Raw genomic sequence first — 13,462 nt, forward strand, 5'->3', positions numbered from 1 at the left:
CCTGCCTCCTCCCTTCAAGTACATCCGCTCGTTCTCTCGTCGAAAGAGAGAAAGACGGGAGCGAGAACGAAGTGATTCGAGTTTGCCTGCTCCAGATTCCTCTTGTAAATACCGACCTAAGTGTGCTGATGGGTATACATTCCACTACCAGTACCGGTGATATCGTGCGCGTCTGTGTACTTGCGTCTGTCGTCTGTTTCCACTTTCACGGCTTGCCAGCAGCAGCGGCTCCTCGAACCGTTCAATTCGAGACGCTGATTAAGGCTAAAGGCGCTTGAGACAATTAGACTCTAAAGTACCCACGAATGTATGCCAACAATCGCATTCGTTAGAAAGATTCGTAGAATGCTAAACGCGTCGCTCGCACGTTTTCCCGGTGATTTAACAGAGTAGCGTAACGTTCTTGAAATTTCAAGTCATTTTTTTATGTACTCTACATTACATTTGCTTATTATATTTGTAAATCGAATAAATAATAAAATAGAAAAGTACATCTACACCAACATATTCAATATTAAACATATTCAACATTAAAGAATATATAATTCATTCTTATTGATTAATAATTCTTAAATAACTAATTCTTAAATATCCTGAAATATATTAAAATAAAATTATCTCATATAATAAAAATGTATATGTAAATGAAAATAGACTATTTATTCGATTATTATTTAACTTTTCTAAGTTTTATATTATTAAACGTGAACAGCAATATACCTTAGTTCTTTTGATCAAACTACAAACTCCAAAGCTACCGTTTATATTTAGTAAAAACAGAGTTGCAGTAAATAATGCACGAAAATATGTGATAACGAAAATGACATACTTTCGTGAAATTTTAATTATACATTTTAGCAAAGAGACGATCAATATTACTATTCGTTATTTCGAAACTATGGGCACATACTCCATTTACGTTCATGAAATGATGTGTGCGTGCGGGAGGAAAGAAAAGATGGGTAACGAGGGTGGCGAAATCTTATTAGCTCAACTCCCAAAGTGTAGTGGGTGCTAATGTAATATACATTCACGAGTGCCAAATCAACCCTTTCCATTGTCCAACAAAATTTGCCGAGGTGTACAATAGAGACCACCAACCCTTGCATGCCTCATCACCCTCTTATCCCTCTTTTCACTTCACAACCTATATCTAGCTCTCTTTCCCTCTCTCTCTCTCTCTCTTTCCTTCTCTTTCTCTTTTCATCGCTCTCTCGCTTCATGCTATATCTGTTTGCCTCTCGCTCGCAAATTCCGTTCTGCCTCTGTCTCGCAACAGTCATATACCGACCTGAAAAGCCTCGTAGATTTATTTGCAGCGTGTAATTGGCCCATTTCTCTGGGGCTACCTCTGGACAGCCAGGATTTCCAACAGTATACTGCCAAGCTCTCGCCAAGCCCTTTATGTACTTAACTCTTTTATTGTGTCCAAATTTCAGTTCACATATTTACCACGCTCGTCCAAATAACATTCTGCCGTGAATCTTTTCTATGAATATTTACCACTTTCAAAAGAAGAGATTGTTCGCTATTTAAAATACAAAATTTGGTAATTATATTTCTATACAATATATATATATATATATATACACACACACACAATATGTCTATTTCAAGGGACTTTTTCAATCTAAATTAATTGTTATGTTGAGCAACTCTAAGTCCAGCAAATCAAAGCGCAAATAACAGTTATAACAGTTTTCTTGTTAAAATTATTTTTATATATAACGGAACAAAACTACAAAATATTAAATAATAATATTACACTTTACTTAGTAGAAATAAATATATAATACGAGATGACATATTACAAGACCATCTGAGGTATAACTTATTGATTTAATTAATAAATAATTACAATTGTTTTTGCACTTTAATATTTGTTAATTGCATAGTATAATAAATTTAGTATTTATGTGTAATTAAATTCTTAACTGTTTGAGATTTCGTTTGTTATGTAAATTTAAAAAATTTATAGATATTGTCAGTAGAATTTTTTATTTTTCACGATGTTATTTTTACGATCATGTTGCAATGTTAAATGATAGAATGTGCGACACAAGTGCTTTGCCTGAAATGCTATTTGCATAAAATGATTATTATTATTTTATCATAACAATTAATTCACGATCATAGTTAATTATAATTCTACAAACTGTGTTATATGAAACGATTGAATATGTAAAAAAAGGCACGAGACAACGGCGAAGCGACTATAGAAACAATCATATATGTTTTATAGTTTGACAATTTCATCATATGGCAATAATAAACGCTATCAATACAATTGTCACTTGATTAGAAATTTATATCTATTGTCGACGCTGTTGTTAAATATTTACTGATTTTATATTTTGATATTTATTAATACCACTTTACATTCTAGTATAATTTTATATTATAGTGTAAAGTTTATTGCCCTCTATGTTATTTTAGTTTCTCTTATTTTGAAATGTAATAGCGGCTACGTGTAAAAGCACTAATCGTAATATTTATCTTCATGTCATGCAAAAGGGACCAACAGCAAGTGCCCTTCTAAGGCAATATTTGTCGCCGTATCTCTTCCCCGTGCACGCCACGCGTAACCACTGCGGACGGCTGCGTGTTTACCGCTCGAAATCATAAATTCCATGATGATATAACGTTGAATTCAGCTGCAAATGTGAAAGTCACGTCAAGGCAGATCGCGACGCCGGACTGTTTTTCACTTTCGAATCGCGAATGCAATTCCACGTTCGATGTGGCTGTAAATCAATTTCCCGTAGTCGCAATAATTCCGGACGATCTTGTTGGCGATAGACGAGAAACTTGTCGATGAGAAACACCCCTCCGGTCTCCCTCCCACCGCGCGCCCCGTCCCACCATCCCGCGCGTCTCGTTTTACCCTGATTTTCCACTTGCCGTCGCCTTTCCGCCCGTCCGCCTTTCAACTCGCACCACCACCGAGGAGGACTTAAGCCCATTGATCACGCGCTCGATTACTCGGGACTAGAGCTTGCCAGACACTCTTGGGGACAGAGCCATTCCCTTGCATTTGTCAGCCTGCCGCTCGTCTCTCTTTCTTCCCGACGCTCTTCCCCTTTCGGTCTCGTTCTCGGCAACAGCCGGACTATTTCTCGGGAACACTCACGACTCAATCCCATCGAGCTCGAAACGTAGTTTCCTCGCGCTGCTTAATGGCAGCGTTCCTTATTATCAATTTTCCCTTGCTCGCCGAGGAAATTGCCAAGAGGCGCAAGATTTCTCTTCCTTCGGGGTTGTCGATCGGTGTTATTGAGCTCGGTTTTCCGTGAGAAATAGTGAATTAGTTGCATGAAGATATTAGTTTAATGGTACCTGATTTAATTGAACTATTTCGATGACAATAAATTTATTATTACTGATATTAAGACAAAAAATATAATTAAGCAAGGACAATATAGTTTATATAATAATACGCATTGTTTTAATAAAAGATAAAGCAAGGAAAATTATATTCTTATTAAATAATAATAATAATTTAATAAGAATTGAATTATAAATTCCATTCTTGTTTATTTATCAATAACGCTACGGAATGAAACTGTTTTTTTAAATGATATATTTATAAATTTACAGAGTAAGATTTAATTTGAATATTTGCGCCAATCTTTACAGATACAGACATTACTTCGCAATAGGGAACGATTAAAGCCAATAAACATGTAGCTTGATGAGAAGGATTTAATGTATTTTCATTGGGATCGAACGAACAGCGAATGTCGATATTTTTCCGCTTTTCCGAGCGTCATTAACTATCTCTTGCGTACTTACGCAAGAAAAGAATCGGAACGGTGATGGCGAATTTAATCCTCTTCCGTTTAACGAGCTGTTAATTAGCGCACCGCGTTCACCGCGCACTTGGATGACACAAAGGGCTTCGTCGACTCCGTTCCTCCCCTCCCCGCTATTTATCGCCCGGTATTTATTACCGATATCAGGGTGTTCGCATGCGGTTTATTTAGAGCCGCATAAAATTGAATAACGGCCGGTTTTATAGTCACTAATTATAACAGCCACATTACGTTCGTACGCGCAACGTTGTTTTTCGGGCCATTTAACTTTTAATGTGCTACATAATGCAACATGTTTATTTGGCCTAGAGGTTCTACTTAACACGATTGTTAATGTTGATAATTAAAACTCTTGTTTCCGACTAACTTGTTTCAAGCGAACTTTATATGGTACTTCTAAATAAAAAGTTAATTATTAACATATATGATATACGACTAAAAGTTTACAAATTTCTCGTTAATAAAAAATTGAGAGATGGAAAGAGATTAATTCATGTCTCATCTTATGCTTGTTAAAGGAAGCTTTTGAAATAATTAGAAGTAATAGATTTATTAAATGAATTTATCTTTAGAAAAATAGGAATTTATTATTCCTTACGTACTTTATTTTAACATTCTTTCGTTTTTATTTTAAAGAAAATTATAAGGGCTATTGAAAATTCCTTCGTCCTCTGATTCTGCTTTACGAAAAGCGGGAAGAGTGTTGTAATTCGACGTTCGCCGAGACCCTGGGGAAGTTTAACGTTCTCCGAGCGATTTATTACCGGCTCGAGATAGGAATTCCTCGCATGCTTAAGCAAGCTAATTGACAAAGTAAAGCATTAGTTTTTGATTACTTCGGCGACGTTAAATTTTTGATTGATGTCTGCAGGTAAGTCCCGGAATCCGCCAGTTATTATCTACATCACGTTTTACAAGCAAACTTGATTCGATGAAAATCCAACATTAATCAACAGCTAAGTTTGTAATACCACAATCTTTGACAAAAACATATATGTTGTAAAAAGAAGGACTCTCTTCATTAAAGATAAAAAACATTATTTTAAATTTAAATATATTAAGAAATTATAAATTAAAAATTATAATATTTTGTCTTTAAATAGATGATTATCTCTTACTTTTCTCATTTTCTTTTTGTTTCCTTAAAAATCTTATTCTTTGCGAATTTTTGCCTGAAGCTAATTTAAGAAAATTTGAGATTTGATTTGCTTTTATTCTCAAAATACTTATTCTTGTTTTGCGATTAATCCGCGAGACGTGCCGCAAAATCCAATATCTCGTGTCATTTCCAAAATAAACATTTATCCGAAATAATAGGACGGTGAATTATTTCCGCGATATTCAGTATGATATTGGTACGTATAACTCTTACTCCTGATTCAGTTTCGAATTCAACTTCGTGACAGAAATGACATTACCCCTTTTGTATCCCCGCTCTTCCGTTCCCTTCAAGAATTCTATGAAGCTATTCCGTTTCTCTGTGAGATGAACTTCTCGGGAACAAGGAGGAGAGCGAGGACAGAAAGCGGATGCGATGACAACGACAAGGCGAGTCGAAATTCGCAACTTTTACATGTGTCCGGATCAGATCGACTTTCGAATTTGTCGACAACATCTTCCTTCCGCTGTATCCTCTCTCTTCTAACCCTTGCCACTCTCTCATTTCTCCAACTGCAAAGTCCCGAGGCACTCAGAGAAAATAAAAGTATTGTAAGAACGAGAAGAGGGAAGGAGAGGGAGAGGGAGAGAAAGGGGAAAGAGGACTGCAAGATCCATACAAGGTGGAAGTCCGTAACAACGATGTGTTAAGGAGGAGCAAAGAGGACGAGTTCGGGGTCAACCTTGTGGAAAACGTCGAAGCAGCGTTCCGAAATATTGGGATTCCGGTCACACAGCTCGACTTCCTACAGTTCCCACGGCGGGTAGGAGAGGGGCAAGGGATCGAGCAGGGGAACAGTAGATAAAGCCGGAAGCAGGAGGACGTGCAAGTTCTCTCGAAGCAAGAAGTCCAAGTTGGAGTTTCGTGACTGACCTGGACGCGTCTCGATACCCTTCCCGCTACTGCCCCCATCCAGTATGGACAAAAACCGCAGCGGTATCGTTTTGTAAAACACGCCGGTGCCGACTAACCTCGATCCACGTACTACGGTTCGTTAGATCGTCGGATCACACGACCTGATTTCGCTATAAAAGCGCGAACGCGATAGCGATGGCTAGCGGGCGCGTCGCGAACTCCCGCATTTTTCCAGACATCAATCTCACCTCCGTCTTCCCCTTTTCCCTTCGTTTTTTATTGTAAATTACCGATATGTATAAAGTAATAAATAACAAAAATAAAAATAGAGATTCAGAATATAAACTATGTGATACTTTGCCTCAAAAAGGATAAATACCAAATAAAGGAAACAAAAATTAAAAATCGTAGCGTGTATTACGTGAATTCAGTATGCTCTCTTCTTTTTCTTATATATATTTCTTTTATTTTTTATTATATTTTTTATATTTATACATCTTTGTTCTCGCATATCTCGTTATTAATTGCTCACTTTATTTTTAATTCTTTGAATAATGATTTAATCGATATGTTTATTTAAAAGGCTGATTTCTTAGTGAGGACGTTTTATGGCACAGCCAAATACATGCCAGAGCTTGCATCGCGGAAGGTTGCGTGCAGTATTGTGAAATATCCTTTCCGTAAGGGTGTGATTTTACGGAGAGACTTCACCATCGGGAAGTAGATAAATGCGCAAGTTTCTGCCCGACGGAAAAACAAACTTCGTTGCGAGCTCGTCCGTCTGCAAGTTTTCCGCGTAACCGCAACGTGAGAGAGGAAAAGAAGGGGAGGGGGGGGGAGAGGAGAGAGAGAGAGCGGAGAACCCGGTCGCTGCTGCCCGATTGATTCTTCTTCTTCGTAGAAAAGTTCCGACTACGAAGCCGCTGGCTGCTTCTCCCCCGAGAGTTTTATTACGTTGGGGACACGCTTATCCCGACCGCAGATCCGCGCTAACATATCCCTTTCCCGCTTGCCCCGTCCTCTCCTCATTCTTCGTTCCACTCACCCTTCCTCGAACCCCGTCGACCATCGATAGATTTAAGAGCAAGAAAAACTTGAAGAACCCTACGGGAAAAAAGAAGCAACTGGAGAGATAAGAATTGTGTGAAAGTGCAGCGATGCGGATATACATGGCAAACTAGAAGGAGTTGGCTTAAAAGGTCGCATATTGTGGAAAATTACTGAAATAAATTAAATAATAAGTATATACTCGTAACTATCTCTGCGTTTTACGGATGGAGCGAGTTGGAAACGGAGAAAATTAGGAAGTAAAAGAACAAGTTTTATTTAAAAAGTTATATTTAATATGAAACGTGAACAATATTTTTTTCTTATTATATTTTTAACAATATACAATATGCATGATCAATTTTTATCATCACAATTAAAATAAAAGACGAAGTTTTAAATACTATGAGACAGTCATTGTTGAATACCGTCAGATCGTAATAATTAGAAAAATGCTGAAGCCAAGAAATCATATCATTTATTTTTATTAAAAACGAGATTTATGCTATCCCTTGCTTGAAGCTTTTCCACCTAATTATATTCTTACAATGGATTTTGTACATTATTAATTAATATATACTTTCAACGTGCCATCATTATTATTAAATTTCACGAAATCTCTAAAGAATTTCGCGCACGTGAGAATCTACTTAACTCTCATGATTCCTCCTCCTTCACTTCGGTTGTTGCGCCGGATAAACTACCGGCGTTAGAAAGAGGCGGTACGCGCGCGAACACAGAAACCATACGGAGTAGTATCGTCGAGATGAAGCTATTGTGAAGAAGTCGATGGCGCGCGAAAGCAATGCTTTTCGCAACGCGGTAGAACGCAGAGAGTATGTTATCAGAAAAAAAGGATAAATAAAAAAATTAAAAAACACACAACTGCCCCTTGCAGCGAGACTGAAGAGATGCCGCTGGAGAATTAGCAACAGCTACCGAGAGGCTGCTTAGCCTGGGATATTCCGTTGATGGATGAAATTCAGTCGATGCCGCGTGCCGCGAGTAAGTATAATGGAAGTGAAGTCGCGGAAACACGCGCGGCCTACTGTCGCTGTGAATAGGAGCTTCGTTAAGCTTTGTCTAAGCGCTGCAGCTTCGCTCCCCCTCCCCGGTCTCTTCGCCGGCGTTCGCGTCTCAACTTTAACCCTGTAACTTTCCCTCGTACCCCCTCGAATCCCGGCTATTCTCCTCATCTCTCTGCTCTTGGCCATCTACTCGAGTTAGAAGCAATTGTTTGCGCTCGCTGCAGTAGATACGGAGTTTATAATGTAGAGAGAAAGAAAATCCGTTAATTTAATCCGCGAAACATTTTACAACATTTAACTTTTGCGCTATTCAATCTTGGTCAGTTTATTGGAAAACCGCTGCTTCAGCAGCCATGTTCGTGCTCGTCTATGTACGTAGAACTCTCGTCATGAACACACCTAACCGATAATGACAATGCTGAGACTTGTAGAGGGAATGCGATAAGTGCACGTACACTGGTACCATCAATGCGACTGCATTGTATAGTCGCGTCTGACTGTAACCGCACTTCTATCACTGCGATTGCAAAACGGTAATTGCTGCGACGCTTCGATGACCTGCATCGCTTTCCTCTCGCTCTCTCCTTCTCCTCCAGCCATGCTTGATAAGCTATCGGGTTCAAATATATCACAAAGTTGTGCCTTTTCACGTAACTCGTTATCTCTGATTTCCATTTCTTCTATTCCAGAATCTTTTTGATGAATACAATCCTCGTTTAGTCAATGTTTTCATTATTGGATTGAATTACTTTTTGACATGATAAAAATAACGAATAATTGTTATTCTATAATAATAGTTAAAAATTGTATTTCTTTTCGACATTTCCTACAAAAATATAATTAATATGCCTTACTGCGAGTTTTAATACAAGATAATTAAACGACGAACACATTAAAAATTTATATGCAATAAGTATATTTTCCGGAGGAAATAGCGGATAATATTAATAAGATCGCGATAGGAGCTATTTATGGATGATGAATACTAGTCTTTTGTCCTTTCTTCAATCGGAAAGCTCAGGATAGATAGCTCTCCTTGCTCTCTCAATTATTCGGAATGATGTTCCGTCTTTATAGCACGACGGTTCTCCCGTCGCAGGACGAATTAAACCGCCATTAGCCTTAGGGAATTTCCGAGAACCGGAAATGTGGAAGTAACGGGATGGGTAGTTATGAGTCAACGACTCTCTTCTTCCACCAGTCGATAAGTTCACGATGAAGAACCGACGTTCAAGTTCGATTATCTTGAAGTGGTTGTTTGGAATACGCCGCTCGCATTACGAGGAAGATAGAAAATCTACCAATTTTCAAGGAGACTCAAATTAAATGCAATTAGACCTAGATTAAAGGAATTTAGATTACATTTAGCTATTAGTGAATTAAGAGAGATCTGCAGAAATCTGAGATTTATGAAGTTTATCAAATTATGTCTTTAATAATAATTTATTACAACGTAATATTATTACAACGTTTATCATACGAAGAAAAAGATTAGCTATATTTACAATCAATATATTTATAATCAATAACAAGGATCAATAAATATTTGTATTTTTCTGGAGCTTGCAGACTTTACAATTTTTAAATTAAAAATAAAATTATTTGTGTATTTTGTATGTAAAAAAAGATATTAGATTGTCTATTTTAAGATATTTTTCAGAGAGAATTTATTTGTTCTTTTATTCTTTTATTTATTCTTTTTTATTTTTTCTTTTTAATTCTATTTAAATGCAATTTTTCAACTTTAAGATATTTCTTAACAGATTACTCAGAAAAATAAGAGATTTTTTATGAAATGATCATTTTCGCTATAAAATTATTATTGATACATTGTATTGCAAATTTCGATCTTATCCTTCACATTACCGTTTTTAATTTTATCTTTTATCATACAATTTTGATCTTCATTTTTTATTTATCCAAATTCTTCGCTAACATTCCGAGTTGATAATTTTTAGGAGTTTCGCAACTTCTTAACATCTCACCGACAACATCATTCTTGCGTCACGCTACAGAAATCTTCTGCGCTTCTTCCTCGTCTCCATCATTTGCAGAAGTCGAAGTTAACTTTCGTGGACTTTCGTCGGGGTAATGATGCAGGCTGTTGCTTGCATCGTAAGTTCCGCTACTTACAATTTAAATGTAGTCGCGCCGCGCACATTTCGTATCTCACGTAATTCGCGTCTTAACATTAGCGAGATAACGTTTAAGGGACTTCGCGCTACTTCCGGTCAGGTGAAGTCTCCCGCTTGATCCCCGCGAAGGAAACTCCAGAAGGATGTGAGTCACGAGTGCGCCATTAAAAGGTCGCCGTAACTCTTCATCGCGTAGCTGCTAGTTGCGAGGCAGCGAGCTGATGCCCGAAAACTTTCTGAGTGCCCGCGCGCTCCATTTTCTCCGTAAACGTAAATCTGGGTCAAAGTAAATGACGATAACATCAACGTAGATACGATTTTGCAGAGATTACTCGTAAAACGCGAAGTCCTGTCGAGTCTGCGTCTCTTCGTTAATTACAAGAAACATTTGAAAAATATAAAATGACTATTGAATTTCAAGGGCTAACCACTTAGAGCTACTGCATAAGCTCGATAAGCGCATGCGAGAAAAGATTTTTGCTTGAAAAGGTATTACATCGAAAAATAAATGTTTTGTCTACTTGCGGAGAACTAACATCGCGATATTTAAAAACTATTTAATATCATTTTAATTTATTAGCTAAATAAATGTGTATATATACATGTATGATAAAATAGTAGTGAAAAGATAGAAAATTACAAGTTGAAGCATGTTTAATAACTTTATTGACTCGTCATATTTATTACAAATATTCTTAACTTGGATATGTCGATGGTGTTAAAAGATTAATTATATAATATTAATTTCATAGCTTAATTATTACAAGATTTATGTAAATAAGATAATATGACAAGATTAATCATTAGATGCCATTTAAGGAAACAAAGAAATATTTTTTCTGTAGCGGTGTAAAATTATATTTTATTAATAAAAACTTTTTTCTGTTTTTACAACCTTCTTAAATTTTTAATCGTGCACGATTGCACATAAAAATATATATTAATATTGTTTTAATTATGTTGGAAGGATTAATGTTACACATGAAAGAGGGAAGACATTTCATATATCTTTCTATATGTACTTGACTTGTTTTCTCTCCTTTTAAGGAAATATTTTCAGATTAAATTTCTTCTCTCCGCCGTGTCGCTGTTGCCTCTGCAATCTTGTTTAAAGAACGGAACCTGACGCGCGCGCGCGCACACACGAACCGGAAGACGAATGCACGGGCGAGTTGCCGTTGACTGACGGAACTCGGCGTAATTGGCTCGGGGGCGATAACTGACAACGGAATTCGCCACCGTGGTTACCCCGACTCACGCTGAGCGATTACATTGCGCGAACGAGTCGTCCGCCGACAGACACCGGAAACTTTCAATTCGCTCCCGACCGCGTCATCAACCGTGTAACCTCGTTAGTGTCGGTCAAGCTCTGTATTTACCTTGAGAATAGTGCCTTTACATCTCTTTCTCTTTGTCTCTCTCTCTCTCTCTCTCTCTCTCTCTCTCTCTCTCTCTCTCTCTCTCTCTCTCTCTCTCTCTCTCTCTCTCTCTCTCCCCCTCTCTCTCTCTCCTTCTCTTTCGGTAGAACAACGAGATCAGCCTCCAGCTACCGCAACTTCAGCATTTGCATCGCGTCAAGTCAGGTGCGTCAGTCAAGATTACACAGAGTGTGTGTAATCCGTTTTACAATGAATACATGGCACATTTGTAGAACGAACTACGTTCTACATAGCTAGGAAACTGAAAAATATCGCGAAATACGAAAATTCTCTTGGTGAAGAAGTAAAAAGTATAAGTTCTTGATGAAAAGTTATTACACTCAGGAAGACAATTTTATAATATACATTAATGTTAAATCAAATATCATACTTATATTAGATATTTCATAAGTTTGATGTTTAATGTTTATAATTATTTTAATTTATTTTATTTAATTTATTTTATTTTATGTTTCTGATATAATTAGTTTTTGCGAATTTTGTTTTGTGTGTTTTGTTTAGAAAATTTCAAAAGAATGTTTCAGAAAAATGTCAGTAAAGTAGATTTAAGGACATGTGACATATATTATATATAAGAATAAGACACTACAAAATATAAATATACCACACACTAATACAGAATCACATACAAATACAGATACAAATGTTACAAGCTAGAAGTCATCTAGAGCTGTAAGACACGGATTAAAATAAATAAATTAATTAATTAATAAATATTAGATATTTCAGAATAGATTAAAAAAAAAAGTGCCTTTAAAAATAAAACATAAAATTAATTTAAAAAAATATAATAATTAAAATATTATATATATAAAAGAAATCTATAACACGCGGCATAGCAAATATATACAATATATGAACGCATATTTTGCAAATACATTTAAGACAAGAGATGAATTATCAGCGAAGCTGTCGGTAGCCATACGCTGGCGATAATTCCCGCAGAACAACGGGAAACGGAGCCGTTGAGAATCACTCTAATCCTCGTAAAGGGGATTCTCCGCGTGCGTATATATCTTCGTCCTTTCACGTAATCTGAGCTTAACTAAACTCAGTCTTAAACTTGCTCGCGGTAATAGTCTTCGCTGTTAATCGAAGCTCCGCTCTCCGGTGTGTCCCACTCCCGGAAGTTGCTGTGGACGACGGCGTGCACACGGGGCGATTTTGTCGTCGTTACCCGTCGGACCTCGCCAGTGACCCCAAAGCACGACGCAAAAGCTCGATTAGGGCGTTATCCAGTGTGGCATGAATATCAAACTTCGACCAGGAGTCCCGCTCCGTTCCGTTCCGTTTACGTAACTTCTGCCGAGAGTGATATGCACGTCACCTTCGACCTCGGTATCTTTGGTGGAAAACCGATATCATCTTCACGATTAGTATCCATAACGAATGATTGCTTTTTCAACATATTGATCAAAGCCTCTATGACATTTAAAAATTAAGGTTCTCTAGCGGACTTTAAGCTTTGATAAATACAATGATCAGATGACAAAATCGTAATCTTTCATTAATTTTTCATATTTTTCTAGTAAAGGAAAATGTGGAATTATCCTGCAAAATATTAAATATGTAAAAAGCATTCTGTCACACTTTAAATATCATTTATTTAATCTTAATTTCAGAAGAGTGCCTTGTAGAAGAGGGCTTTCATCATTCTCGGTTATCATCGTTTCCTCGACGCGTTATGGTCGCATAGGACAAGACCTGGAACGGTACGAATTCCACACCAGCTCATTTATTCGTATCGGTAAAACGAGGTTTGCGCGAAAATGGGTGTGAGACGTAAGTTTGGCAGCTCATTTTATCCCGTCCGCAAACGTAACCCGCCGACGCGGAGCACGGACGAAGAGAGATGTTTCCCGGACGTTCCCGGACGTTCGTCGACGTTGTGCGGTATGAATACGTATAAGGGTGTACTAAAGTTGGCGCCGGGACGTTATAATGCGTCATAACGGGCCGCACACGCACGCGCGCACCCCTCCCCCCC

At 37.4% G+C, this 13,462-nt stretch overlaps 1 protein-coding gene across 1 annotated transcript in view; it reads left to right on the top strand.

The window, feature by feature from the left end:
• The window catches only part of LOC105426742 (uncharacterized), a 190,016-nt gene extending 176,554 nt beyond the window's left edge, over positions 1–13,462 (top strand). The window contains exon 3 of the mRNA XM_089085271.1: positions 13,098–13,462. Coding sequence (XP_088941397.1) covers positions 13,098–13,112 — 15 coding nt within the window. The 3' untranslated portion in view covers positions 13,113–13,462. The remainder of the gene's footprint in view (positions 1–13,097) is intronic.

This window comes from Pogonomyrmex barbatus, unplaced genomic scaffold (genome assembly GCF_055798465.1).
Source record: "Pogonomyrmex barbatus isolate J1 unplaced genomic scaffold, ASM5579846v1 scaffold1, whole genome shotgun sequence".
Classification (NCBI taxonomy): Eukaryota; Metazoa; Arthropoda; class Insecta; order Hymenoptera; family Formicidae; genus Pogonomyrmex; species Pogonomyrmex barbatus.